Here is a 26,416-nt window from a genome sequence, read left to right on the forward strand (position 1 = left end):
TCCTCATCCCCCTCCGCTCAAAGATCATCTCATTTCCGTGCCCCATAGCCACAGATCTCACCCACAGAAAGTTTGACTGAGCCAGTCCTTTTGTAACTGGTGCTGTGTGGAACAAAATGACACTTCTGGTCAAAACTGTCAGGGAACATCACCTATGGGAGGGTTATGGGAAATCCAAACAGGAGCGGAAAAGAATCCTAATCTGGTTAAGTGGAAATGATTCTTGTCTTATCAGTGGGGAGAATGAGAGGGGCACAGTCTAGCCCCACCTCAAGTCATTTTCAGTGCTGGCAGTTTCTGTTTCACACCACACAGAGAAATTTGCCCTTTGGGGGTGGATGCACTGGGCAAGACAGCAGCAGGGAGAAGGAAAGAAACAGCCTGTCAGATGGGTGCTTAAATTAGTGGGGCAATGAATGATGAGTCTGTTCCAGCCGAGCAGAAAGGGATGGAAGGAAAAAGGGGCCCTTGGGAAAGGCAACAAGCTGCTGATCTGAGGCTGGGTGAAGGGCTTGAGTGGGAAATACCTTGAGAGCACAACCACATCCCCGGGCAGTGGGGTTTATTTACATGTGGTGATTCAGTTTCCATGCAGCTCCCTGCACTTCTAAAGTCCAAATTCCTTTGGCACGAGAACACGAGAACACGTAAGACAACACTGTCCCCCGTGGTGAGTGGAGGAAGGCAAGAGTGACACCCTGCTGCCTTCCTGCCGTGTGCCTCAGTTTCCCCACTGTGCACTGGCCGTGGGTGGGGAAGGCACAGCAGAAAGCAGGTCCTGGTGAAGCTCCCACAGAGCACACAAGCCTCAGGCTGCACAATCCAAACTGGGAGAAGGAAAGCTCGCTGCCGCTGCTGCTGCTGCTGCTGGGGGAAGGGGATTAATCAGCAGGAGATGACAACAGAAGTCCAGCCTTTCATTAATTAGGAGAGGGCACGAGCTGATTCAGGGAGCATCTCCCACACAGCACTGTGGTTTGTTTTGGTTTTCTTTTTTTTCTCTGCAGATATTCTCCTGCTCCCTGGAGGCACCGGGAGATTGTAGGTACTGCTTCAAACCACAGCCCTGCGGAGCAGAACTGTGTCACACAACACAAGCCATTCCCCTGGGGAGAAGCTGCGGGCCTGCCAGGAAAATAAACATGTTTGGCACAGCACAAACCAGGCCATTATGGTGTCAATCAGAGGGCTGAGGATTCGGCCAAAAGGCAGCTCGGATGCAGAGCTCAGACCAAGCCCTTCACATTTTTCTTTCAAAACAGATACCCCAGAAACACAGACCACCCTCCATCACCCATCACCTGTGCTGCAGAACTTCCTCTCACTGAGGATTTATGAGTGTCTGCACTCAGGGGCTCTGCACTATGGAATTCAATAATTAACGTGGCAGAATGAAGCCCTATGGCTGCAAACCCGGAGCGATTTCCAGCAGAATTAAGGCCTAAGGGATATTGGCCATTGGCACAGCTGATCTATGGATTTGTGGCTGCTATGGAACTTCACGTTTTTCTTGGAATCTGAATACTTTTCTACGAGGTCTAGCCCAGCCCAGCCACGCACTGACACCAGGAGATAAAATTATCTGACTTGTCCTGTGCAGAGCAGACTGGATAGCTCCTTCTGGCTGGTAAAGAATCCATATGCATATATGTATAATTAGCATAATGAGAACCCAGTTTCAGTGTGGCCCTGAGGCACTAACTCTTTAACAAATAAGAAGCAGACAGTATTAATCCCGGCCTGGTTGGAAATGTATCTTTCTGGAAATATTTGGATAAGTATTTTTCCTCACCATATTGGCTTAGATGAAGTGCCTGGTTACCCAACATACATGGCAGGGGGTTCAGTTCTGGTTTAGTTATGTGAAGAGGCATCTTCCTCCTGCACCACATCACTAAGAACAGTCTGGAGAAAATGTAATCAAGACCCTTTGCTGGATTAAGCATGAATCAGCCAACCCAGCTGCCACTGGGGCTTTGGGGCTGGAGGTATTTCAGGTACCTTATCTATATTATGGGTCCGTGAAAGCTTTTCTAATTAGTCTTCTGGAAGATGAAATGCCTGCAATGACAGTGGCAAGTGCCATTTCCAGCCTGCTCACAGGACTGAAATGGCTCGTTAAGTCATCTGCAATCAGTGGTGGGGCCCTAAAGCTTTGAATACTTGATTCGCTGCCATACAGCAATTTTCTCATGTGAGGAGAAGCAGGAACAGTCAGGCACCTCTTCCCTATTTTCCCTCTCTCTGCCAAACGAGCTTCCCCCCCCTCCCCCTTTTCTTTCTTTTTCCTTTTTTTTTTTTTTTTCCCCCTGAACCGTTCCCTTAGAAACAGCCCGTTCACCCTTTCACCCTGCTCCTCCTCTCCCCGCTGAGCGCTGCCGCTCCCCGCAGCTCCCGTGGCCTCTCTCCCGCTCCCTGGGAGTGAACAGGGACTGACGTGCTCAGCCCTTCGGTGGCAGAGGGAGACGACGTTGATGGCAGGCCTGCTGTGACAAGGGAGGTGGCACAGGCAGCCCCCGTGCTGTGACCTCAGCTGCCAGCCACAGCCGTGCTCACCCGAGGGAGCTGTCAGCCTCTAAACGCCTGGTTCAGCTCCTCAGCACATCCAAGGAGAGAAAATGTTAACCCCAGCCCACTTTGCAGCTCTAGGCTGAACTCCCGGCCTCACCAGAGCATTTCATTGCGGAATGAAATCACCCCGTTTGCTGGAAAGGCATCAGCTCGTGCTGTCAGCTCCAGCAGCTTCTCGCCAATTTATTTCACAGAGCTCAGAAAAAATTGGAAACGGCTGAAGCAACGGAGAGGAACACGAACATCTCAAAACCAGATTTTCTGTGTTGGAAAAGATTACATGATCCACAGAGACATGTGACCCAGGGAAAAGGTTCAGAGCACATCTGTGATTGAAATAAACCCGAAGAAGTTCAGCCTGCTCTGAGCTGTGCCAGTTCTGTCTAAACTTGGGTCTCCAAAGCACAGGCTGGAATTTGGGAGATAACTGCTAGATGAGTTCACACTGTTTGTCCTGTCAGACCAGGGCTCTTACTGGCAGTGCCTGGCACCAGCTCTCTGCTGAGAAGGTCCAAGAAATCCTGCTGCACACCAGTCAGGGATAACGTGCTCTGAGTGCAAGTTTCCTCCTGATTCTGACAAAAGGTGTTAGTTTAAATCACAATGTAGGAAAATTCACTGCCCTGCAATGTTCTCTTTTTTTAAAGTGAAAAGGTCTTTACCAAAACCCAAGGTCTTCTTCTCCACGGGAACGTCCAGTTCCATTTTGATCTTGTCAAGTTTCTACCAGGCCTCAGGAAAACACTCAGGCAAAGGCAACTACAGCCATGCACTGGTTAACTGGCCTTTTGGATGCTTTTTTTTTGTGTGCTACAGCCTCAAGCAGGATGTATTCACTAATATTTCAGTATTTTCAGTTTCACCTGCACTTTGCTCCTTCTGAAATGCATTTAGACTCTGTTCTCCAGAGGAACTATCCACACATTCCCTTCCCAGTTTGCTCCTACCAGGAACAAAAATCCTTGGTGGGGCACGTTCTGCAGGGACTAATTGTGGCGGGTTTGGTTGCGTGGAGGATCTCTCTGCAGGGATCAGAGGGTCAGTTTCGGACCTCTTTGTAGTCCTTATTCACTGTGGAAAAGCGTATGAGGCGGATTTCGGAGGGCTTTGGCTTCCTGTCGTCCCATATATACTCTGGAGAAAGCACCTTGGAGGGTTTGTGGGACAGGAAGTGCCTGTTGAGGTGACTCTCCTCCTGCCAGGCTGCCATGATCCCGTTGGCTTTGTCTGTCAGGATGGTCATGTGGCAGCTCCTGGTGAACTCATAGACCTTCCTGACCAAACCTCCAAACACGGCCCCTCCGTAGTAGAAATCCCCTTCTCCCTCAGGGATGAAGGCTGCTGAGGAGCTCCTCCTCTCATAAGGGAACTGCTCTCGTGGCACGTTGAAGTAGCCAGGGTGGATGGCTGCCACCATGTCCCCCAGGGTCTCGGGGCCCCAGGGGTTGTGGAACACCATGTCGATGTCCAGGCAGAAGAGGTACTGCACCTCCCGGTGGCTCACCCTGGCCACGTGCAGGTTGATGGCCTCCATCCTGCGCATGGAGATCTCCTGCCAGCTGGAGTATTTGTGGATGGGGACCACGGCCAGCCTGCGCCCTGCCCGCAGCTGCGCCTGGGGGATGCTCTGGGGGCTGTCTGTGAAGATGTAATAGTTCACCTGGAAGCCCCGCAGGAAGTGCTGCTCTGCCGACTCCAGGAAGCGACGCACGAACCTCGTGTACCTGGAGAACGCAGCAGGGACAGGGAGGGCCTCGCTGTGGAGAGGGACTTTCTGCGAGAGCGTGGAGTGACAGGGCAAAAGGGGAATGGCCTTCAGCTGAAGGAGGGCAGGGTTAGATCAGATATGAAGAAGGGATTCTTCCCTCTGAGGGTGGGGCACAGGTTGCCCAGAGAAGCTGTGGCTGCCCCATCCCTGGAAGTGTCCAAGGACAGGTTGATGCAGCCTGGTCTAGTGGAAGGTGTCCCTGCCCAAGGCAGGGGGTGGAAGGAGAAGAATTTTAAGGTCGCTTCCAACCCAAACCATTCTGGGATTCCAAGGGGGTGTGCGGTGGATCATGCAGGGCACGTTAGTGAATGCAAGGCAGGGAGTGAGGAGAGCTCACTGGTTGTCACTGCAAGAATCCACACACCACACATGCAACACGTGTAGTGGAGGATGAGGAATAAGTGGATTATCCCCATTTCGACCAGCTCTAATTCCCAAACCACCTGCTGATTCTAAAAAAAATACTACCCACACCTCAGGTACCCCAAGTGTCATCCCGTGGGCTTGTGTGATTACAGACACACTACATGGGCACAAAACCCCCCTAGAAACTGGGACAAATTTCAGGAAAAGGAAAGCCAAAATCATCCTTCCACAGAGGAAGGGCATTATCCCAAGAACTGAGTGCTTCCCTTACTTTCCAACAGCAAAGGCTGTCACCCCTATGGTGAGGTTCAGGGGTCTGTAGGCACTGTCCAGGATCTCAGGATCGAAGGTCCCTTCCCAGACGATGGGAGCCAGCCATGGTGTGACTGTCAGCACGTCCTGGCGCCTGAAGGGGACAAAAACCAGAAATGTTAATGAAATGTGGCTGTTCCTGTTGGACTCGAGGCCAGTAAATGGGGAAAAAGCACGAAAAAGGCAGCTAGAAGAGCGTGTGAATCAGCATTAATTCCCCATGGAGGGTATTAGCCTCAGATATTTTCTCCCTGCACTCCTATTCGAGTTACAGAGCACGGACATTTCAATTCCTGGGCTGAAATTAAGCACTTTAACACATCAGCAAAAACCTGAGGATCTGCTAAAATCTCATTTAAGGACTTTTCTGCTGAGGAGAGTTTAATGACCACTGAACTCTCAAAATGGGAAGCTGTGCCTTTTTGCTATCAGCCTGATGCAGACTGCCACACGCAGATTAAAACACAAGTAATAATAATATGAAAATTACTATAAAAATATACCCCATTGCTGTATTATTAAAACACAGCTTGCAGCATGACAGCTTATTTTTCCACTATTTATATATAGCTCCAACACATTCAGATATAATTTAAAATGCTGTATGGGAGCCAGCATTCAAATGTGTAAAAAAGTTAGAAAAAAATTCCTTAATCTCCTGTGAGGGAAGTGGAAATACTGAATAGAAATGCAGCAGAGTCTGATTCTGCCCCATTACATTTCTGCAATGCTGTTTCAATTTGCTGCTTTGTTTTCAGTGTTTCATTCTTACCTTTTTGATTTTAAAAGGAGATGTCATTTACGGTGGAGCTCACTCCAGCCTGCTCACATTCGCTCCAGACCAGGAGCAGGAGCCCTCTGCTAATGAAATTTGTCACATGCAGCATGTGGCCACACCTGGGGGCTGCCAGGCTCCCACCTGACACATTTCCAAGGCAAAACAGCACCAAAACCAAACTGGGGGAGCTGTGGGGAGCAGCCTGGTGCTTCAGGCAGCACATCCAGTCAGATCCCCCAACCCAGGCCTAATAATTTCAGTCTGAGAGGAGACAAGAGTACCAGTTTGACTCCTTCCCGCAGCAACGCATGTGCTTGAAAGATTAAATTATACAGGAAGAAGAATTTGGGTTGGGGAAAATGTACTGAGTGATCTGTTCTTTTTCTGGGTTGATTATGCTTTTTTTTTTTGGAGAGGGAAGAAAACATGCATGTTCCCTTCTCTAAGCCTTTTAAATTTCATTTTAAAGAGCTGGCCTGGGTTTCCCAATGAGTCACGGTCATGGTCATCCTCTCAGTGCCAGTGAGCTCCCTCCAGAAGACACAGAGCATGAAAAGCCTCAAGATTCTCCCCTCGTTTAGCCCAGTACATACCAGCTGATTTAGCACAGAAATTTATTCCAATATGGAAGAAATATTCAGGCTGAGCACATCCTGAATATGTCAGGGAAATAAAATATATGTGTGTGTGTGTGTGTGTACCAACAGGATGTGTTTGTTAACATGCAAAAAGAACGTGGCTGTTGAAGGTGAACTGCTCCAGATAAAAGGTCACAGGAGCAGGGCCAAAGGATGCTGTGACAGCCTGAGCAGCACAGAGAGTTTGTCCAAGCCACTTTCTTAGTGCTGCTGTCCCGAATCTTTCCTTAAACTCCCTGCTTTGGCTGTGTCTCAGAGATTTGTCTGTGTTTGCTGAAACCACTGCTGAAGGTCACACACAGCACCTGCTTTATTTTGCCCTGAAATGGGTTCAAAGCTCTCCCACAGCTGGTCCCAGAAGGAATTTCCCACTCACAGATATTACAGATCTCCCGTCTCAAAAGGAGTTCCTGGCCACGACAGGGTGTGCGTGTGCTAATGTAATAACTGGGAATTAACAGTGAGTGTGTTAATAAGTGTGCAGTAACCAAACCCAACCTTAGAGCAGCACAGGCAGCTGCTGACACGCCCCTGTGGTTGGGTTCTCATGGAACAAGGTCCTGCTCAGTGTGCCCCAGGACTCTGGAACTGTGAGTGCTGCAAAGTGCCCAAACCAAACTCAGCAGAAGCGAAGTTCAAACAAAGAAACTTACTTTGGCGCCAGCACTCTTGGCTGCTGATAAAATAATCTGTAAAAAGGAAGAAATGTCCATTGAATAATACATGGGTATGCCTGGAAGAGAGGAACAGCAGTTGAAAGGTCAGGAGATAAAAAACCGGTACTTACTGGGGGAAAAGCTGGATTAGCTTCTCTTCTGTATATTGGAGCTTCATGGAGCTGCATGATGGGGTGGGGAATAAAAAAGGGATTGTTATGCTTTTCTTAAAATATCAACCAAGTTTGTCTCCAGGACCTGCTGCTGCACTGACAGCTGTCCAAATCCAGCTGCATCTGCTGTGGACACTGCCCTGCCTGGCCCAGGGTCAGGCATCACCTGCACACACCTCCGGGACTGCCAGGCAAGGGACAGCTTTGGGACAGAGCACAGCAGGGACAGGGAGATGTGGCAGCAAGCGCAGTCTGTGGGCAAATCAGGGTTTAGGAGTCAAAATCCACGTGGGACTGTCAGCAGTGGTCATGTCTGTGCTCCATCCCCTGCAAACCCGTGCCAGAGCTCCTCCTGTGCCTGTTCATGTCACCTCTCTGGTTTAGGTGTCTCTGTTTAGGGGGTGGGTACTCAAAGCACAGTTGTGCATGTGCAGGTGTGTGATTACACCCTGATAAGGAAGCTGCGTCACCTTTTTAGTCCTGGGCTCTGTGACCCACAACAAACAAAGCCTCCCACACCTGCGCAGGCCCAGGGCTGTCCTGCAGGGCAGGCAGGTTCAAACAGCATTGTTAGCTTTTTGTTTTAAGAGAGTGACAAATTAGAGCTTCATGAATAAAGAACAAGCGCGTTGTTAATCACTGTTTGTGTTGTCAGTGAAGAACAGGACTGTAACAATGATCCGTGTTACTCATCCGACACAAAACAAAATACTTACAAGATTTCAGGGCAGGGAAGGTAGTAGGGCAGGTAGTGCACTTTTCCACTCCCACCTATAGCCCTGTGAGAGCAAAGAAATGTTTTAAGTTAGGAAATACTGAAGGAAACCTTCCTAGGATTTTCCAAGATCACCTAAGGACCTGGGAAATATTTTGAGAGGTAACTCTGGCTAACTCCATGTCCACTTTATTAATTAGTGTAGGATCTGCTGTGTTCACATTTTAAACACAATGTCCTGCTGCTGAGGCAAGATGCAGATTACCCCCAGGGTGAAAGTACAGCAAATTGCAGCATCATAAATATGGGATAATTGATAATAATTTAATAATTAATATTTTAATATTTTACAGAAATGCCTTATCTCAGATTCCCTTCCAACGATGTGTGAGTTTGCTCCACAGAATCTGTAAGCCATACTCAGTCAGAATATTCAGTTATAAATTCTCAGTGTTTGAAAGCAGCAATGTCTGATAGTTACAAAGCTGTCCCTGCTGACACTGGAGTGAGTCGGGACTATTTGAAGAGACAGATAGTCACCTCTGTTAAGGCCTGAGCTGAAATGTAAGTGGAATATTTTATACTTAAGCATTTGTTTGTGAGTGACTACAGTGTTGGCAGCCTGATTTGGACTCAGTTGCTCTTTTCTCCTCTTTCCCTTAGGGCCTTCTCCCTCTACCAGTGCTCCTTTATCTATTATTCTTTCTTACAGCTCGAACAGGAGCTTCCTATATAACACACAGCCTTTATTTTTGTGCTCTATGAATTTTACCACAGGATCTACACAGGATGTTTTAGGTACAGCAAATGCTTACCAGACAACTGCAGCAACTACACCCAGGCAGAGAAGAGATCCCACCAGCAGTTTCCTGGGAATCATATCTCCAAGAGCAGAAGGAAGGGCGACTTCTGAATTCCAGCAGCTCTCACTCTGCAAAGAACAAACATAAAGGGAAGAGGGCTGTGAGTACCTCACTCTGAGGGAAATGGATCATTTCCTCAGAGGAGGATGAAGTTTCTTCATAGTTTCTCACTCAGTTTTTCTGGAGTGATAAACACAGAAGGCATCAGACTGTATAAGCCAGGGCACTGATGAAATATATCTGAGCAAGGTCTCCATTTCAGGGAGCTTTAACCCCAGCTCTAGTGCATGGGGAGCCTTTCTGATTTGATTCCACTTTCTGTAGATTCCATTTTCTCATCTCAAGCACGCACCCTTTGCAACTGAATCAAAACCCCCACCCCAGTCCTATCAGAGAGCTAACACAGTTATCACCTAAGCTGATAAACTCCACCTTCCACAGCCCAGGACCCATCAGGGGCACTCCCTGCAAAGGTGCGTGTAGGGAAGGAAAAACTGAGGTGTGAGACCAGCAAAGAAACATTTCCCAATCCTAATGCACGTTGGGTAAAGATTAAGCCAAAGAAATCATTTCCTCTACAACAGCCATGAAAATCAACTTTCCCCAGCCCAGGAGTCCTACCTTAAAAGCTCCAATCAATCTCTTTTTCTGCTCACAGGGAAGCAAAGGTGCTCACAGTGTGAACTTCGGTCCCCGTGACAAGCACAAAATGCATTTGCATGTGGCCTCCAAAGGAGTTCCAAGCACATTAATTATTATTCCTGTCTCAGTGAGGACAGGAGCAGGAAGCTATGGATCAGGCTCGTGCGTTTTTATTTTACTGCTGCTCTTTCTGGACCCAACCCTCCACACCGAGTGCTCCTCCAGGCTGGCTGCAGGGACCAAAATCATTTCCAGTTACAGTTTTCTACTTTCTATAATGTGACTGGAGCCTGCAGGGAAAAAAAACAAACAACCAAACAGATAAAAATAAACAACAAAAAAAGCCCACAGAGAGAAAGAGGCTGTTTATCAACAATTTATAAGGATGGTAGCATTTATACTAATGAGAGGAACTGGTACATGATGCTTCTTGAAGGGTGCTGAAGTAATCCCAGAGATCATTACTGGCCCTTGGCAAGGCACGGGACAGTGCCAATAGATCCGAACAGGCAGGAGTGATTTTCCTGCTTTAATTTCTTCGGCTGGGAAAAGACAAGTGGCAAAAAGTTTTTTTTAATTTGCTTTGCTGTGTCACACAGAAATCCTCTCTGGTGCTTCTCCCTCACTTCCCTTCGAGGCAATCTAATTAGCTTTCACCAGGAAGCACCATAAAATCCTACTTAAAAATAATGACTAACTATATATTCACACATATATATATGTATGTGTGTGTGTGTGCATCTATATAAATATATATGTCTTAAGGCCTTCCACCACTTAAAGCCTTCACAGATTCATGCTGAGCAGTTCTGGATTCTTGCCTGAAAATGCTGCAGATCCACAAACACAGAAAGAAGTACGAACAGCCTTCCCCTTCTAGCAGTTATTCTGTGTTTTGACCAGTTTTATCTCATTCCTGTGCTAATTGTGTCATGAGAGCTGCTGCGCTGACACCAGGATTTGTCAGTGCCACGTTCTTTACCTTGTGCTTGATGCTTCCAGCACATGCAAAGCAGACAAATGTGCAGAGGGGGGTTTAAGCAGTTGGTTTTCAGCCATTCTTTGAGGGATGGCTGCACACAGAGCAGGTAGGAAAGCCCTTCTCTCATCAGCAGGCTTCCAAATTTCCTACCAGGATCTCACTTGCTGCAGTTTAGGTCTGAGCAGTCTCCCTTTCCATACCTGAAGGCTCTGATGTTTCCTTCCCTCTTCTCTTCTGTGACCTCCTTCAATCTTTCCTTGTAATTTTCTAACTTCAAGATCTGGGATTATTTCTGTCAGTTCTGACCGGACTCTCTCTCATCAGCCCATTCTCGTGGAATTGGTGTCAAAGCAACCCAAATTCTCCTGCTGAGCCCTCAGCAGTATGAAGTGAAGCTGGATTACCCCCCAAAACTGAAAAGCAGTCACAATTCCTACATTCCCACAGGACATTTGCCTGCTTTGCAAGGACACAGCACTGGGATGACATTCAGCCTGTGGCCAAATGCAACCCACGTGTTTTCTGTGGAAGCTCTCCCAGCCAGGTCTGAGGCACATAAAACCTTGTACTTGACTTCATGAAAACAAACTCAGCTTTCAGGCTCTTTGTTTTTCTAAAACATCAAGCCCTGACCGAATCCTGTTTTCCCTGGGGCTTGCAGCCCCTCCCAGCTCGATGCCACTTTCCAATTGCATAAATATCCTCTCAACATTTCCACCCAAGCATAAAGGAACACACAAACAGTCCCACTTTGCACAGTCTCCTGGGGATTCCCATTTTCTGCACCTGACCCATGCTCTTACCTGCATGGCATACAGAGCCTGATAGCACAGGATTAGGGTGATGGGGAAAGACAGAGGATCAAGAACAGAGAGAAGAAAGGGGACTAATAGTTATCCTCAAATTGGACAGTAAAATTAACACAGAATTAAAAAAAAAAAAAGATGTGGATGTTTGGTTATTTTAGTGAAGTTTCAGCTGTTGTAATGGGCATAGAGTACTTCTTTTACCGTCTTTTACAGAGTAAACATCTAATCCCTCAGGAAGAGAAATACACATATTTTGAAATATTGCATCATTAGGAGCACAGCTGATGCATTCACCCGTTATTTACTGTGGTACAACCCTGCCAGAGCACTGGAGCCTGCTGAGATTGAAACACCCTTCTCATCTAAAACCATCTCACTGAGATTTGCCTCAACTGATTTACAGTTTACCATGAATACAAACAAAAATGAAATAGATGTGGTTGCAGCTGATGGAAGAATCTCCAACCAAATAGAAATCACAGCTAAAGCATTTTTAATAGTTATTCAGGTTCCTTGAATCTGTTCTGAGGGTTTTTTAAAAGGGATATGGCTCAAAGTAGCTCTGCTACTCCCAAATGAACTTGTTTGACCTCCCAGAACAAAGCTCTACTTTATCTTCAAGCCCTCCTTGGAAAGCATTCTGGACAGCTGATAAATACCTCACTTGTAGCCCGTTCCATGGAAAATATTCTTTGCAGAGCAACTATTTCAGATTTCCAAACGTGTATTTCAGATTTCTACAAGTGAAGTGGCAAGCCGTGAGTGCAGGGTCGTTCAGAACGTGAAGAAAGAGAAGATATCCATGGGGAGAGCTCAGTCTGTGCCCGAGGGGAGGTTTCCTCGCTGGACTCCAGTGTGGAACAGGCTGCCTTTGGCTCCTGTGACACAGATGTGCTCAGTCACACCTGAGGCTTGACCAGGAACTTCAAATCCACTCCTCGGGCTCCTGCTCTGCAGTCTTAGATTACAGCTGCACCACGGAGTCACCTGGGCTCTGGCAGGGATCCAGCTGGGATCCAGCACTGCACAGCACGGCCTGCATTTCCCTCAGCACATTCATCAGCTTTAGTGACAAGGCAAAAAAGAGCTTCTTCCAAAGCACCAGATTGAGAGAACTGAGAATTCAGCTGGACTCAATTTGTAACATCTTTGAGCTCAGTACAAATTATCAGTTCACATCAAGCAAGATCAGGAGGGCAACAGCAAGGTTTGACTGATCTCAGGGGCAGAGTTGTTTTATTTTCTGGATGGATTGTTCTCACCAACCTTCCCCAGGCTGAATTGCCAGCAGCCAAGTGTACTTTCCCCCCTGAGCTGGGCAAACAGCTGCTCAAGTTTACATTTGTATTTCTGTATAAACAACAATAAAGGACAAAATTGGTAATGACGAAATATAATTTTGCACTAATGAACTGCACAGAGAAGAAACCCTTGCAGGCACCCGTGGTTGCCAGAATTTATTTATTTTTGCCTCATTTTTTATTATTGTCAAAGACAGACTTGGAGCCAATCTTTCCACCATCAAGATCAGTCAGTGTGTCCTATGGATGAACCAAAAAGATCAGTAAACTCCACAATAAATCCATGCACGTGAATCTGTGTATTTATGTCTATATTGACCTAATGCTGATAAAACATAACTTGTAAGATAAATGAACTGCACTGCCTAAAATTAAAAATGATTTCCAGTTTTCTTGTGGTGGGGAGGATAAATGTATCCAAGATGCACTCTCCTTTCCAAAGGAATCATCCAAGTTCATATTAAGCAAAGGTTTGACAATATCTGCAGTATCTTCGTGTCGAGATGAATCCCATGTTTGGTCTTTTTGCCTTTTTGTTTCCTCTTCCCCATTCCCAGGGGACGCAAAGAAGACACTGTGCTGTCCATCAGAGGAAGTGACAGCAACTGACATTTCCTCTTTAGAAAAATAATGATTCCTATTAAAAATCAGCCAGAAGGTGTTTCTTTAGAATAAAAAAAACTTTATTAACAAACATACAACTGTTTTTTTTTAGTATGATGAGGCTGGGAAGCTGTGGCAGTGCCTGCCTCACAGCCTGGGACAGTGGCACAGCCCCGTGTGACAGACAGCCCACCCTGGAACCCCAATGCCAGGCCCAGCTGCCTCACTCTAACTTGAACCCAGCTTTTTTCAAGTCCTCTGGCAGAACCCGGCCCTTCTTCCGGGCCCTGGCTTTCTTCTTCTCTATCCTCTCCTTCTTCTTCTTCTGGATGTTCTTCTGGCGCTTGTCCTGCCTCTGCTGCATCTTCTCCACCACCCTCACAGTCCGTTCCTGCCACTGCTTCTTGCGCTGGGCTTTCCGCTTCTCCTTGCGCTTCAGGGCCTCCTTCAGGCGCTCCTCATCGTCCCGGATCTTCACCCCTTCCGCCTTATAGAGGGCATTTGTCCATTTTATCTTGGTCTCCAGCTCCTGAGCTTTCTTCTCGTCCTTCTCCCTGAGCTCCTCCAGTTTATTCTTCCTGGTCTCCAGCCTGCTCAGCAGCTGTTTGTAGTTCTTGCCTGTCAGAGGAGTGATATTGCCTTTCACTGCTTTCCTCCTCTCCTTCTTCTTCTGGACCTTGTTCAACTCATTCTCTTCATGAATTTCAACCCTGTTGAAGACAACCTCAGCTTTGCTCTCCTCCTTTTTGTTTTCTGGCTCTGCTGGTACCTCCTCAGTTTCTTTCTTCTCCATTTTTGCCTTCATCTTCAACTCCTTTCGCCGGCGTTTCTTCCTCTCTCTCTCATACTTCCTTCGTTGTCTCTTCTCCAGGACTGCAGGGGTTAACTCTTTGGCATTATCCTAAGGAGAAGGATGGACATGAATGAGAAGCCTTAAAGGGTTAAAGCAGAATTAAATGTGGGCTGTTCCCAAATTCCTGGTTTCAAACTCCTCCTAAGAAGCACCACCTGTGATGCAAAGCTGTGACTCAGCTCTTAGAGACACCAAACAGTGACAACATTTCAAACCCTTTGCTTTCCCTCAAGAGGCTGCAGCTGTTCCCTTGCAGGCTCTCACTATTTTGCTTTTTCCTAAAAATCACCACAGGCACGTTCTCTTTGAAGCTGACCACATCTTTTCTCACAGGTTTTTCCACAGAACACACAGAGGTCACCTGGCAATACCTACAGACAACTCCATACGACATGGAATCAGCTCATGCCCTGAGCCTGTGAGATCCTGTCCCCACATGCCTTGGGAGGAATTTCAAGTCCATGAACACACATATGGACACACATTCAGAGTCCCCATACCTGTCCAGAAGCCTTTTTGATCTTCTCATGGAGTCTTTGACGCAATACATTGATTGCAAAAACAGAAGGGGAACTCAGTTCACTTTTACTTCCTGAAAATGAGAGGGAGAAAATAAAAATACTTAAAAAGCAGCACCAGCTAAACAGTAGCACTTTCTCTGGCTATGGGAAAAACTCTGGGAACTCATCAGATGCTGTGAATGGAACGGAAAATCCAAACAAACCCAGAGTTTCTATTTCCTTGGTTTCTTTAGAATTTCCCCTTTTATCATTCAACACTGCCAGCAGTGGCCTGGCATGCCCTGGGGCTGCCTGGCAAGCCAAGGACAAGTACCAAGCTTGTGGAACAGAGAGGCCTTGGACATCTTTTCTCTGTGATCTGGCTTTTTTCATTGTCAGAAAGGAAAGCTGAGCTGGCAGGACAGGGATTGCATCCACGTGTAATCCCCAAAGTTACTCACATGCACAAAACCTCTGCAGTTCAGTTAAGCACCGTTTCCAGAGAGCCACCCAGTGGTGATGGCACAAATTCCTGTCCACAGGCAAAAGCTTGTGGGGCACGTGAAATAAGCAGAGATGTTCTCAATTCAGGCTTTCCAAACTAGACTTGTGCGAAGCAAGTGAAAAGTAGCCAGCTCAGCCCAGGTCACCTTAATCAGACCACGGCAAAGCCGGAATTCTTACCTGTAGCCAAACTCTCCTTTCTGTTCTGTGTACCACCCTGTGGAGATGATTTGCTGGCTTGAGGGGCTGCTTTCTGTTCTGGAGTGGGTTTACTGGTGTTAGAAACCACCTGCTTGGCTGAAGGACCATTCTTCTTCTCAGTTTGCTTCCTGGGCTTCTTTTTCTTCTGTTTCTTGACCTGTCTGCCAGCATCCTCGGGCTGGCCTGGCTTAGACACTAGAAGGCAAAACCAAATTACACAAAAGAGGACAATGCTACATTCCCACTCATAACATTCAGTGATAACTGAACGCTAAAATTTCAGCACCACAATGGCATATCTTAATGTTCAGAATTTATACGTTTTAGGATTTATTTAAATAGACCAAACATCCTCGCACACTTCCGTAAAATCCCAGCTCTCCACATCCATCACCACAGTGAATGGAGACCATTATTTCCAGGGCTCCCAGTACAATGAGCGCATCGTGTTCGGGAGCTCCGTGTTTCAGCAGATTGGTTTTTTTTTGTTATAAACCGTCACAATCCCGGGCCAAGCACCCCGTGGGGGCACGGCTGTCGCGCCCAGCCTCCCACAAACCGGCCGCAGAGGACAGAACCGAAGCGTTACGGTTCCAGTACCAAATTTCCTCTTCCGTGACTCCGAGGTGGGCTGCACGCCGGCCCTCCTGGCCAAGCCCTGCAGGTAGGAGTCCTGGGCGGCCAGGCTGGCCATGGAGGCGCAGTCCCCTGCCCGGGGCACCGTGGGGACCGCGGTGTCCTCCTCGTGGAGCCCTCGGCAGGAAGTGATGGATGAAACGCGCCGGCCGGGAAGTGACGGCAGCGCCGGGCGCACGGAGCGGCTTCAGCCGCGGGGCTCGGAGCCGCCCCCGCCGCGGGGTTATCGCGGGCTGGGCACGGCCAGCGCGGAACGACGGCGTCCCTCAGCCACACCACTGCTGCTCGGGGCTCTCCTGGGGGGCTGCGACCCCCGCTCCTTCCACACACCTCCCCCCGCTTCGCCTCCGCCGCAGCTCCCAAGCCTTTCTTTGTCAAACCTCCCTCTACTGGAGGACAAACCCGAGCGTCCCCCTGCACGGGGGGACCCCAGAGCACGGGCGAGTTTCCTGATGGTTTCTGCAGCCCCCGTACGGGAACAGCCGCAGGGAGCAGGGTTTTCTTCACAGCCTGGAGGACAATGTTCATCCCCTCCTCATATTGCGACTCACAAAGCCTCGTGGCCGAAAACACACGCCTTAAAAATTATACAAACCAGTCAGTTTTATTAAATCGCCACCTAATTACAAAAATAAATGGAACGGAAGGAAAAGGAACCAAAAAAATAATAGCAAAATTCACATCCTAGGAAATGAGACATTACAGCAGGAAGCTGGGGCAGCTCAGCTCAGTTGTTGGAATGCACTGGTGGCTCTGTGGTGCCCGTGACGCCGAGCTGTGGTGACAGTGTTCAGTTCAGTGGTGACAGTGTTCAGTTCAGTGGCATCTCCCCTTCGGCTGCACAGCTGGAGCCAAGGCAGAGCCACCACAAAAGGAAAGGACAGAAGATGTGCTGAGCTGCTGAACAGCTGCAGACCAAGCACCAAATGTGTTTCTTTGGAAGGAAACGGAGAGAAACCGAGTATCCCTCACTGCTCTCAAGATTTTTTCATTGGACAAAACTAAAAGCCAGCATGAACAGTGGCTCCATGTTAGCTCAGACTATATTAACAGGAATTTCTGTGTAAACACTGAGGAAGGAATCGACTGACTAAAGCAGGACACTGCTTCTCTCTGTGGCTTTGAGCAAGTGCCGTCACTGATCCCTCAGTCTGATCCCTGTCTGCCTGCTCCTCTTCCAAGGGGGGAACACTGCTCTTCCATAAGGGTCCCGTGGGATCCTCCTTCCAAATCAGGAGTTCAAGTTCGTAAAGCGTTTTGACAGTGAAGACTGAAGTGTAAAAATCCCAGAACTCTTTACAGTAGACCAGAGGCAGTCACATGCCATCCTGAGAGAGCTTTAAAGCAGCCAGAATGTCAATAACTTTGGGAAGCAGAGTAAAAACCCCAACATGCTCACTGCCCCCACATTTGGCTCAAGCTTATCCCAAAGAAATTCAACTCCCAACACTCACATGGAAACAAACTAAAGAACTCTACACGTAACTATCACGTTTAAAGCAAACCCGACTCTAATTTGTTATAACGAGATTCACTTTGTGTCTACATATCTCTATCTCTTAATGGACACGAACGCTCCTGGCAAGGTCCTGGCGTGGAGGAAGCACCGCAGCCGTGCAGGGAGCAGAACGCTGCCAGCACGGCTCCAGTGCCTCCCCTCGACAGCAGGAGCGGCTTGCTCAGCGCAGCAGGAGGAAGACTTGCAGCAGCGCGGTGCCGCGGCGGGGCCATCCCCGGGGGAAGCGCGGCGGGGCCATCCCCGGGTGAGCCGCGCCCGGAGCAGCAGCGGATCCTCTTCAGGAATGCTCGGCGGGGCCCGCCCCGTGCCCGTTCACGTGGGGGTGCGACGGGGTGGAACTCTGCGAGGTGACAACGCTCTGCTCTGCTGCGGCAGCTGCCAGAGGCATCGAGAGGCTCTCCGGGGACAGCGAGGCAAAGTCTTGTCTCCAGTAGGCTTCGCACAGTGGGAGGTCATTGCTGTCACACAGACTGTAGCTTTCCAGAACAAACAACCCCAGTGAGGAGAGAGCAGGCGTGGTGACAGAGGAGGGCAGGGATGGAAAGGGTGGAGGGAGCAAGACAGAAGCAAAGCATTAAGGAAATGGCAAAATAAATGCTGGATGTAAGGTCTGTGTTCATGAAATCATCCTAAGTCGTGTGACATTGGCCTTCTCTAAGACACCCCCACTAAGGGCTGGTCCTAAAACCTCTTGGGTCTGGTGAGAATTGGGGCAATTCCCGAGACAGAATTGTGGCTACAAAATGAAACAGGCTCAATTCTAATCCAGACACTCCAAGTCTCTGAAAAGATCTGAAGTTCTGGCACCCCCAAATATGAGAGTTCTGCTACTGATGAGTGAGACATGGACTTTTCCCACAATTATTTTATTTGGAATTAGACTGCAACCTATGTGAGGAAAAAATAGAAATCCTGCTCTAAATTTTACTTCAGCAAAAAAACCTGCCACAATTGTTCTGGGGCCTGTCCCCGTCACAATAAAGAAGAACCCTATTTGCACCCCTGCCCTTTCAAAAAAAAGTGCTCCACAGGTTTGGGTCTTCCATTGAAGCTTCATTAGAAAGTACTGAGAGCTCCTGCCTTTTCCCAAGGAGCTAACAGTGCTTCTAAAAGCAGCTGGCTGGATTCCAACACTGGATGAACCAGCAGTGTGGGAAAATAAGGTTTTTAAACTGACTAATTCCTGCCCATACTTTGAGGAAAACAAAATGTGGAAGGGGAAAAACTAAAAAGAAACATGGAAGGAACTGGAACAAAACCAACACAAATCCCAAAGAGAAGGAGGAGCTGCACACACAAGAGACACCCAAGACAAAAGTGAGTGCTGGAGCAGAAAGCAGCTTGCATTCAGAGAAAAACAAACCCAATGGGTCAAGTGATTTTGTTGTTGCAGCTTTATTTACATTTGTAATGTGTGGACTGATGCTTAGGGAAATATTTTAAGTATAGAAATATGAGACAGTTCATATTGCACAAACATGAAACATGTGAGATTTAACCCCACACTCAAGACAGCTCCTGTGATCTCAGAGGAGGGAGCAATGGAACACAAATGCAGGTCTGGGGGTTAGGATGAGAGAAGGCAAGCTGGACTTGCAGTTACCACTTTGGGGAACAAGCACACAAAGCACTAGGTGCAAGCTGAGCTCTTTTCTGGCAGCATCACCCAGCTGGCTTTGCAGGAGAAGTGAGAAGGCCATGGACACAGGTTTTATATCTGGGGCAGCCCCCAACAGGGTGGAGCTGGGTTCAGTTAACAAAGACCATCAGGACTGAACCAGAACTACAACTCCTGTTCTGTCACAGACCTTGATTTTCCAGGAGAAGCAGACCACAGCATCCACACATCAGGGCAGGGGAGCTGCCAACCACATTTCAGCTGAGGCAGAAACATGACTGCTTTTCCTGCTGCCCCAGTTGGAACAGTTCCAGAGTCTAGGCTGCACCTCTCAGCTAACATTCCTCAAAAGTCAGGCTCAGTGAGCCCAGGAGCCTGCTGCCCTGTCCTGGGAGGGATCCTCAGGGCTTGGAAGGGAATTTCCTACTCCCCTGAGGCACCCAGCCAGTCTCAGTGCAGAGGGACAGCTCTACAAAACTGCTTGATCACAGGGCAGGAGAGCAAAGATTCCTTCATGACAATCTTCTCGGGTTTAGTTTCAAGGATCTGCTTTTGGGCCTCATCAAAAGCTCCATGTGCACATAAAAAGCCTGGCAAACACCTGACCCTACAACTGAAGAGGCATTCCCAGGACAGCAAGGAACTCCCCTTTGGGGCAAACAGGCTGCTGTGTTGACAGCCACTGAAACATGGCTGTGACATAACAGAAACCCTTTCCCCCACATTACACACTAAGATTTAATTAAAAATATTGTAGCATTCTAATTATAAAAGGACTTTCAATAAATCATTGTTTCTGTATTTACACAGACACAATTTCTTTGGTGCAGAACAAGACAGGAAAGAGCACAGGAAGGGAGGAAGTGCTAAAAGCAAACGACCAAGTGCTACATGGTAACAAAGTCAAAGGTAACAGCTCTGCAGAGTTGCCAGGTTTCCTCACCTCATGACCCATAAGAGCGAGCAGGAAGGCAAATCCATCTGCTTTACACCAACATTTGTGCTCCCATGTTAGTTCTGTCAGCAAGGGTTGTTTTATGTGGCACCTGGGGCCAGGCAGGTGAGCAGACCACGCCAGCATGGCCAGAACCCCTCAGTCCAAAAGTGACAGTGACCAGCACACAGTGGTGGCAGAATGGGGACAGGGGGAGGGAAGCACACCTGGAATATGTGGGGCACTCACATCCCTTTGGATAAGCTCACTGCTATGACATGGACCTGCACAGGAGGCTGGGTTTGTGATCATCACAACCTCCTCAAAAAACTGAATGAAGTTTGAAAAACAACTCTATAAACTTTTACCTCTAAGCTGCGTCGTATTATTATCTTTTTACTCTTAAAATACATATATTACTCACAAACAATGGCCTTACTTTCAAAGATATTGAGCAATTTAGTTGACTTAGCTGGGGTTATAGGCATTCAGCATTCTTAGAAAAAAGGAAAAGGCAATCATAGAAAACCTGGTCAGTAAAATTTTAAGTAAGATTTTTTTGAAGTTAAGTGTTTGTTTAAAAGTCCTAGAATTATTGCACTGACTTCACTTAGCTTGGAAAGTGCAGCCAAGATAACCAGGTTTACATTTGTTTTCTTCTGCTTTCATTTACTGCATCATTAACTAGAAGTGCTGGAGTGCATCACAAAAAAAACCCAAAATAAAGTGTCTGAATTCTCTAAAATCTGTTTGCTAAAGAAGAGGCTTTTAAAAACATTAAAAATCCCACAAACAAACCAGTAATAAGTCATTCCTTAGAAAATCCTATCACAATACTTCATAATTCAATGAAACCGAGCAAGTCTTTTTGCTCCTTGTAAATGTTGACCCCAGCAGGACTGGAGGCAGCTGGGGGCAGTGGACTGTGAAGGAAAAGGCACAATGTGTGACCAGGTCACTTGTGAAAGGACTCACCACAAAGGTGAGGTGACATCAGGACCCAGCTCAGCAAGCTGGTCTCTGTAGGGAGAGAGCCAGAGGCTCCTTCAGAGGGATTTCCCACAAGGAAATTCATCTTCTTTACTAATGATTACAACAGAAACCTAAGGAAATTACCTATCAAACCTGGGATGCTGTGAACACTGCCTTCACCAGGACATTTACACCCTGTAGGGGATCTACAAGGAAAAGGCAGTTGCTTTAGTTGCAGAAAAAAAAGAGTTTGACCTAATTAAAAACAGGACTGAAAATTTTTTGGGAACATTCTCAACACCAATACTCTAAGGGCTATTTGATGGTCTGGACTAACTACCCCAAAAAGGCCTGAAGCTGTAAGGCAGAGTCCACTGCCCTATTTGTACCTGGAAGAGTAATATTCTTCTTCTAGCTCGTACAGGTCAATGGAGATCTCATCCCGCAGTGCAATCAGCTTCTTGTCACACTCCTCCTGCAGGCTCCTCAGCTGCTGGTTGCGCTGGTTGATGGCTTCATTCACAGAGGGGAAATCGTTGAGGATCAAGAACTGCTTCAGGTCAGACACAAGTTTCATCAGGGACTCGCCAGCTCGGACCTTGCAGCAGCAAGAAAAATCACACATCACAACAGGGCTTTGCTTCAGTTCCAAGAGCTCCCAAGCTGCTCCTTCAGCCCAAGCTTTGGGTAAAATCTCCCACAATCCGTGAGGATTCTGATAGAATTCTGACCCAGGCACCCCAAACATGAAGTTTTTCTCCTGGCAGCAGTCCTTGGGAGTGTTATAAAGATCCGAAAATGAACCCAACAGCCCCTGCAGGACGTGCTGCCCACAGGTCTGCACAGTGCAGTGCTACTCACAATATTTGCAGCTCTGACATGCATCTCGTAGTTATCTTGTTCACCCTGGGTTGCTCGAGAGACTTGAGTTTCATCCTCGATCTAAAGAAAACAAGTACACAAACCCACCTCTGCATATTTAAAATTCAAACAGACAATTACTATGTTACAAGGTATAATATATGGGAACATATATGTGCATATGCGTGTGAATTTCCTATATGTGTGAAATGAGATCACACATTATCTATGTGAAATCCACATCTGGATGTGAATTACAGTCCAATTCACACAGTGTCCGAGGCCAGGTTGGACGAGGCTTGGAGCAACCTGGTCTGCTGGAAGGTGTCTCAGCCCATGGCAGGGGGTGGAACGAGACGATCTTTAAGGTCCCTTTAAAGCCTTTAACATTCCGGGATTCTATGAAAGGTCCTCCCTTCTCCCCTCACAGCCCCCTCTTCCTCGCGTGCCCCCGCCCTTCTCCACTCGGCACTCCCGCGGGGGGAGCCGGCCCGCTCAGGCCCACCTTGGCCGTCTTGATGATCTCGGTGAAGTTATCCATGATGGACTTGACATCGTCCTTGAGGCGCTTGTTGTAGGACTGCAGCAGGGTCTCCTTGCTCTGGGGCAGCACCCGTGGCTGCGCCATGGCCGCGCCCTCCCCTCACCGCCCCGCCCCCGCGCGCTCTCGCGAGACCGCGCGCGCCGTAGATATCTCCCGGCATGCAGCGCGCCGCCTCTCTCTCCCTCCGCCCAAGATGGTGAGTGATGGCGGCAGCGCGGGGGGGGCCGGGGCCATCCGCCGCCATCCGGGGCCGCCCGCCGTCGTCCGCCGCCGCCGATGGGCAGCGGCAGCGCCGTGAGGGTGCTGGGCTGCCGGGGGAGGCGGTGGAGCGGTGCTTCGCGCCCGATTTGCGGTGATGGGGGAAGGCCACGTATGGGCCTGCCCGCCCGGGCCGGGAACCTGCGGCTGCTGCCGGCTCGGGCAGCCCGGCCAGGCCGCACGCCGTTCCCGGGGTAGGTCGGCTCCCCGCGGTCAGGATCGCGCCGTGGGGGTTTCTCGGCTGCTCTCGGGGAGCGCCAGGGCGGGCAAAGCCATCATCGTGCTCGCTTTAGTCCTTTTCCCTGTCGGGGTGTTTTATAAACCTTATAAACATAAAGTGAAAGATTTGCTCTTTCTAGGAGAGCAGGGCGAGCATGGGGGGCCGCCAGGCTGGTGAAATGCATAGGAAAATAAATGCATTTCCAGGGTGGGCTGGTAACTTCTCCAAGCGCGCGTGTTTTGGAGGCAAAAGAAGGCAGAGTGTGTTTCTTGCTTGCAGCCGAAAGGAAAGAAGGCCAAGGGCAAGAAGGTGGCGCCGGCCCCTGCTGTAGTCAAGAAGCAGGAGGCCAAGAAGGTTGTCAATCCCCTCTTTGAGAAGAGGCCCAAGAACTTTGGCATTGGTGAGTGGATATTTGGGACAGTTGCTCCCATGGGGTTTTTTTTGTTCAATGAACAGATGTCTAAGTTATAAACATTAAAAATCACTCCAGACTTTGTGCAGTGCCATTCTCGTACAAGGCGCAGATGATGTGAAAGAATATTTGCTATCTGAGTGGTCGTGCTGACACATTACCACCAAGATCACTGATGCTCCTGTGCCATTCCCGTGCTGCTGCTCTGGATTTGGGGCAGCCCTGAGCTAAAGGCTGTGTTTTTTTAGGACAGGATATCCAGCCCAAGCGTGACCTCACCCGGTTTGTGAAATGGCCGCGCTACATTCGGCTGCAGCGCCAGAGATCCATCCTCTACAAACGCCTGAAGGTGCCCCCTGCCATCAACCAGTTCACCCAGGCCCTGGACCGCCAGACAGGTGAGGATGTGCCCCACAAGGTTCTCTTGGCTTGGGTTCTGAATGGGATGAGCCTTAGAAAAAGGGAAATAAACCAAAATGAGCTTTAACAGAAGTAAGCTGGGGTGGTGTGTCTGTGGATGGGTCTTAAATAGCGACCAGGGTGGTGGCAAAATCGATCTGCTGGTTTAAATCTTGGATCGCTGCTGTGTACCCTGAAAAGGGATTTAGAAAACACCAAAGCTCTATTTACTGACCCAAACCCTGCATTAAGTCTTAACTGTGATTCCATTCTTCCAGCTTGATGTAGAACAACCCAGGGTAGGGTAAAGAGATTGAGGCATGTGTTGGAGTGCAGGTTTTGGGAGGAAACGCAACAGGCTGGCACTGAAGGAAGAAGAGATATAGGGGTTTTCAGTGAATGACTCTATGCAAAAAACTTCGAGCCTGTTTAAAATAATTTCCTCATAGATGCTCGTTGCTTTGAAAGAGCCAGTGCACCACATCTAACCATAATTGCTGGAATTTCCTCATCCAAAAAGTCAAGGAGCTCTCAGTGCCATCAGGGGTGCATGCAAATAGGGCCTCTCAGGGTGCTTTTCTCTTGGACCGTGCAGATGATGATCACTTTTTGCTGTGAAAAAAAAAATGTGATGACAACCACCAAGATCGCTGATGCACCACAGTGTTTTTAAAAAAGAATGCTTAGATTTTCAGGTCATGCAACTAATTAGTAGGTGTTCTCTTTCAGCCACACAGCTCCTGAAGCTGGCACACAAATACAGGCCTGAAAATAAGCAAGAGAAGAAGCAGAGGCTACTGGCTCGTGCTGAGCAGAAAGCTGCAGGAAAGGGAGATGCTCCAACCAAGAGGCCACCAGTCCTTCGAGCAGGTAACTTTGTACCTGGGCTCATGGAATGTGGGAGTGTGGCACTTCTTGAGAGGAAAAAACTGATGGAATAGTTGGTTCTCCAACCAGACAGCCTTGGACAAGCTATGGCAATGATGTTATGAATTTCTTCACCTGAGCTCAAAGTGAAGAGCAAAATAGACGAGCTTTTTAACCCTGAGCTTTAGCAAATTGTCCATGAAGTGTCTTTGTGATATTGATGTGAAAAGTTTTTGTGACTTCCATAGTGATGCTGTGCTATAGCATCAGAGCTGGCTTGCAAGAAAGCTCTGAAAATGGACTTGAGAGGAATCAAAGCTTATCTAGATAATTTGTTTTCCAGGTATCAATACTGTCACAACTCTGGTGGAGAACAAGAAAGCTCAGCTTGTCGTTATTGCCCATGATGTAGACCCCATTGAGGTGAGCATGGTACAGGCTACCCGTGTAACTTAGGCTGGGGTCAGGAGTGCTTTTAAGGCAAAAATGGATTTTAGGACAAACTGCATGAAAAAACCACACATTTGCCAGAACTGGGATGGTTGTATGTGTTTGTAGTTGTCCTGGTTGGACAGTGAGGCGGGGCCCTTGCAATGATGTTCTGAATTTCTTCACCTGAACCAGCAGTGAAGAACAAAACGAGCTTTTTAACACTGAGCAATTACCCCAGCCCAGGCTGCCACCTAGCACAAAGGGATGTTCTCCCTCAGTGACCCAGCACTCCCTTCCCTTCCAGCTGGTGGTGTTCCTGCCGGCCCTGTGCCGCAAGATGGGGGTTCCCTACTGCATCATCAAGGGCAAAGCCAGGCTGGGCAGGCTGGTCCACAGGAAGACCTGCACCTCCGTGGCCTTCACCCAGGTTAACCCGTAAGTGTTCTGGGAGCTTGCTGGATTGTCCTGTGGGGAATGCAAACTGCCCTAAGCACAGGCTCTGGGGCAGGTGGGTAGCAAACTTGGGTCTCTCTGAAGTAGTAAAATTAAAATACCACCTCTGTAGTGTCTGATAAGAATGTTTCTATCAAATCCTGATGGTGCAGATTAGTTTGGTTTACCTGAAGGTGGTTACTTTAAAATCGGAGCAGTGCAGATTCTGGCTGTTAAATCTTTGCAAGTGATGCTTTTGCTTAACCTGAAAAATTGGGTTGCCACTAGATACTCTCAAATTCTATGGCAAAATATTTATGCAAAATGTTAAATTGAGGCTCTAAAGGAACTGAAACTGTCATCAACAGGGAGGATAAGGGAGCCCTTGCAAAGCTGGTGGAGGCTGTCAAGACCAACTACAATGACAGATATGATGAGGTAAGATTTTCTGTGATGCTGGCCTTGTCTTTGTACACTGTTAACATTCCCAGAAGGGAGAAATGGCGCAGACATAGTGACATCAGTTTATACTTGGGTGTGTTATACTAGGTTTGCTTACAGTGAACCACAGTCTTTACCTGAGAACGTGGTAAAATGTGAAAGCTGTCGTCAGAAGTAAATAGCAAGCCTAAGGCAAGGATTGTAGAGAGGGCAACAGCTTCTGCTACCTAAACTCCATATCCCAAATACAGGAGTTAAGGGATAGCTGAATCCAACATCCTGCATTAGGAAAGATTTTAAGCTTTTCTCTTTGCTTCCTCAAAATTTAATGCAATGCTTGAAATGTGTAGGACTTTGTAGTTGTGGGAACTCTTCCCCTTGTGCAGAGTTGAGTGCCAGAGAGATGAAATGAGGTGTCTAACCTGTTCTCCCTTCCTTGCAGATCCGTCGTCACTGGGGCGGGAATGTCCTGGGTCCAAAATCAGTGGCTCGCATTGCGAAGCTGGAAAAAGCAAAGGCGAAAGAGCTGGCTACCAAGCTGGGCTGAGGATGTACTGCTGTACTGCATTGCACCGTGTTCTCTGTACATAATAAACCCCAGCTGTTTCAGTGGTCTCTGTTCATGGGAGTGCTCTA

At 48.1% G+C, this 26,416-nt stretch overlaps 4 protein-coding genes and 4 non-coding genes across 10 annotated transcripts; 5 read left to right on the forward strand and 3 right to left on the reverse strand.

Annotated features, from left to right (window-relative positions):
- Positions 1-2,314: 2,314 nt before the first annotated feature.
- LOC136299527 (globoside alpha-1,3-N-acetylgalactosaminyltransferase 1-like) lies at positions 2,315-8,019 on the reverse strand. 2 transcript variants are annotated; one of them, XM_066201242.1, is made up of 5 exons: positions 7,979-8,019; positions 7,221-7,271; positions 7,087-7,122; positions 4,977-5,111; positions 2,315-4,295 (listed from the first exon to the last, which is right to left on the reverse strand). In XM_066201242.1, exons 2-5 carry the CDS (start codon positions 7,265-7,267, stop codon positions 3,611-3,613), a joined length of 903 nt encoding a protein of 300 aa, XP_066057339.1. In that variant the 5' UTR covers positions 7,268-7,271; positions 7,979-8,019; the 3' UTR covers positions 2,315-3,610. The 2 variants fall into 2 exon arrangements, with proteins under 2 accessions (XP_066057339.1, XP_066057340.1); XM_066201243.1 differs by lacking the exon at positions 7,979-8,019 and adding an exon at positions 7,439-7,567.
- A 5,214-nt stretch (positions 8,020-13,233) lies between these two features.
- On the reverse strand, positions 13,234-15,999 carry SURF6 (surfeit 6). The gene is made up of 4 exons (XM_066201386.1): positions 15,836-15,999; positions 15,215-15,430; positions 14,531-14,622; positions 13,234-14,078 (listed from the first exon to the last, which is right to left on the reverse strand). Exons 1-4 carry the CDS (start codon positions 15,927-15,929, stop codon positions 13,401-13,403), a joined length of 1,080 nt encoding a protein of 359 aa, XP_066057483.1. The 5' UTR covers positions 15,930-15,999; the 3' UTR covers positions 13,234-13,400.
- A 457-nt stretch (positions 16,000-16,456) lies between these two features.
- MED22 (mediator complex subunit 22) lies at positions 16,457-22,430 on the reverse strand. Of its 2 annotated transcripts, none has more exons than XM_066201248.1 (4): positions 22,281-22,430; positions 21,776-21,856; positions 21,304-21,512; positions 16,457-17,866 (listed from the first exon to the last, which is right to left on the reverse strand). In XM_066201248.1, exons 1-4 carry the CDS (start codon positions 22,401-22,403, stop codon positions 17,668-17,670), a joined length of 612 nt encoding a protein of 203 aa, XP_066057345.1. In that variant the 5' UTR covers positions 22,404-22,430; the 3' UTR covers positions 16,457-17,667. The 2 variants fall into 2 exon arrangements, with proteins under 2 accessions (XP_066057345.1, XP_066057344.1); XM_066201247.1 differs by having other exon boundaries at positions 16,457-17,860; positions 22,281-22,421.
- Positions 22,431-22,464: 34 nt separating this feature from the next.
- RPL7A (ribosomal protein L7a) lies at positions 22,465-26,389 on the forward strand. The gene is made up of 8 exons (XM_066201441.1): positions 22,465-22,515; positions 23,077-23,197; positions 23,458-23,607; positions 24,338-24,478; positions 24,819-24,898; positions 25,212-25,342; positions 25,708-25,777; positions 26,223-26,389. The coding sequence occupies exons 1-8, from the start codon at positions 22,513-22,515 to the stop codon at positions 26,325-26,327; spliced, it is 801 nt and encodes a 266-aa protein (XP_066057538.1). The 5' UTR covers positions 22,465-22,512; the 3' UTR covers positions 26,328-26,389.
- Positions 23,317-23,389, forward strand: LOC136299729 (small nucleolar RNA SNORD24). The gene has a single exon (XR_010723564.1). It is a non-coding gene; the product is annotated as a small nucleolar RNA SNORD24 (small nucleolar RNA).
- Positions 24,199-24,266, forward strand: LOC136299730 (small nucleolar RNA SNORD24). Its single transcript, XR_010723565.1, has one exon. It is a non-coding gene; the product is annotated as a small nucleolar RNA SNORD24 (small nucleolar RNA).
- LOC136299728 (small nucleolar RNA SNORD36) lies at positions 24,584-24,661 on the forward strand. Its single transcript, XR_010723563.1, has one exon. It is a non-coding gene; the product is annotated as a small nucleolar RNA SNORD36 (small nucleolar RNA).
- On the forward strand, positions 25,064-25,137 carry LOC136299722 (small nucleolar RNA SNORD36). The gene has a single exon (XR_010723557.1). It is a non-coding gene; the product is annotated as a small nucleolar RNA SNORD36 (small nucleolar RNA).
- Positions 26,390-26,416: the final 27 nt, after the last annotated feature.

The sequence above is a fragment of the Chamaea fasciata genome, unplaced genomic scaffold (assembly GCF_029207755.1).
Source record: "Chamaea fasciata isolate MVZ Bird 193981 ecotype frontalis unplaced genomic scaffold, bChaFas1.0.hap1 SCAF_20, whole genome shotgun sequence".
Classification (NCBI taxonomy): Eukaryota; Metazoa; Chordata; class Aves; order Passeriformes; family Sylviidae; genus Chamaea; species Chamaea fasciata.

Coding starts and splice junctions, on each gene's coding strand:
- SURF6 (XM_066201386.1), bottom strand. CDS start 15,929: ATGGCCAGCCTGGCCGCCCAGGACTCCTACCTGCAGGGCTTGGCCAGG. Junction 15,431..15,835: donor GTCACGGAAGAGGAAATTTG/GTACTGGAACCG, acceptor TTTGCCTTCTAG/TGTCTAAGCCAGGCCAGCCC. Junction 14,079..14,530: donor TCAAAAAGGCTTCTGGACAG/GTATGGGGACTC, acceptor CCTTCTCCTTAG/GATAATGCCAAAGAGTTAAC.
- RPL7A (XM_066201441.1), top strand. Junction 24,479..24,818: donor GCCACCAGTCCTTCGAGCAG/GTAACTTTGTAC, acceptor TTTGTTTTCCAG/GTATCAATACTGTCACAACT. Junction 25,343..25,707: donor GCCTTCACCCAGGTTAACCC/GTAAGTGTTCTG, acceptor TGTCATCAACAG/GGAGGATAAGGGAGCCCTTG.
- LOC136299527 (XM_066201242.1), bottom strand. CDS start 7,267: ATGAAGCTCCAATATACAGAAGAGAAGCTAATCCAGCTTTTCCCCCA. Junction 7,123..7,220: donor CTAATCCAGCTTTTCCCCCA/GTAAGTACCGGT, acceptor TCCTTTTTACAG/ATTATTTTATCAGCAGCCAA. Junction 4,296..4,976: donor ACAGCCTTTGCTGTTGGAAA/GTAAGGGAAGCA, acceptor TGCGTTCTCCAG/GTACACGAGGTTCGTGCGTC.
- MED22 (XM_066201248.1), bottom strand. CDS start 22,403: ATGGCGCAGCCACGGGTGCTGCCCCAGAGCAAGGAGACCCTGCTGCAG. Junction 21,513..21,775: donor ATGTCAGAGCTGCAAATATT/GTGAGTAGCACT, acceptor TGCTGCTGCAAG/GTCCGAGCTGGCGAGTCCCT. Junction 17,867..21,303: donor GAAGAATATTACTCTTCCAG/GTACAAATAGGG, acceptor TGTTCTGGAAAG/CTACAGTCTGTGTGACAGCA.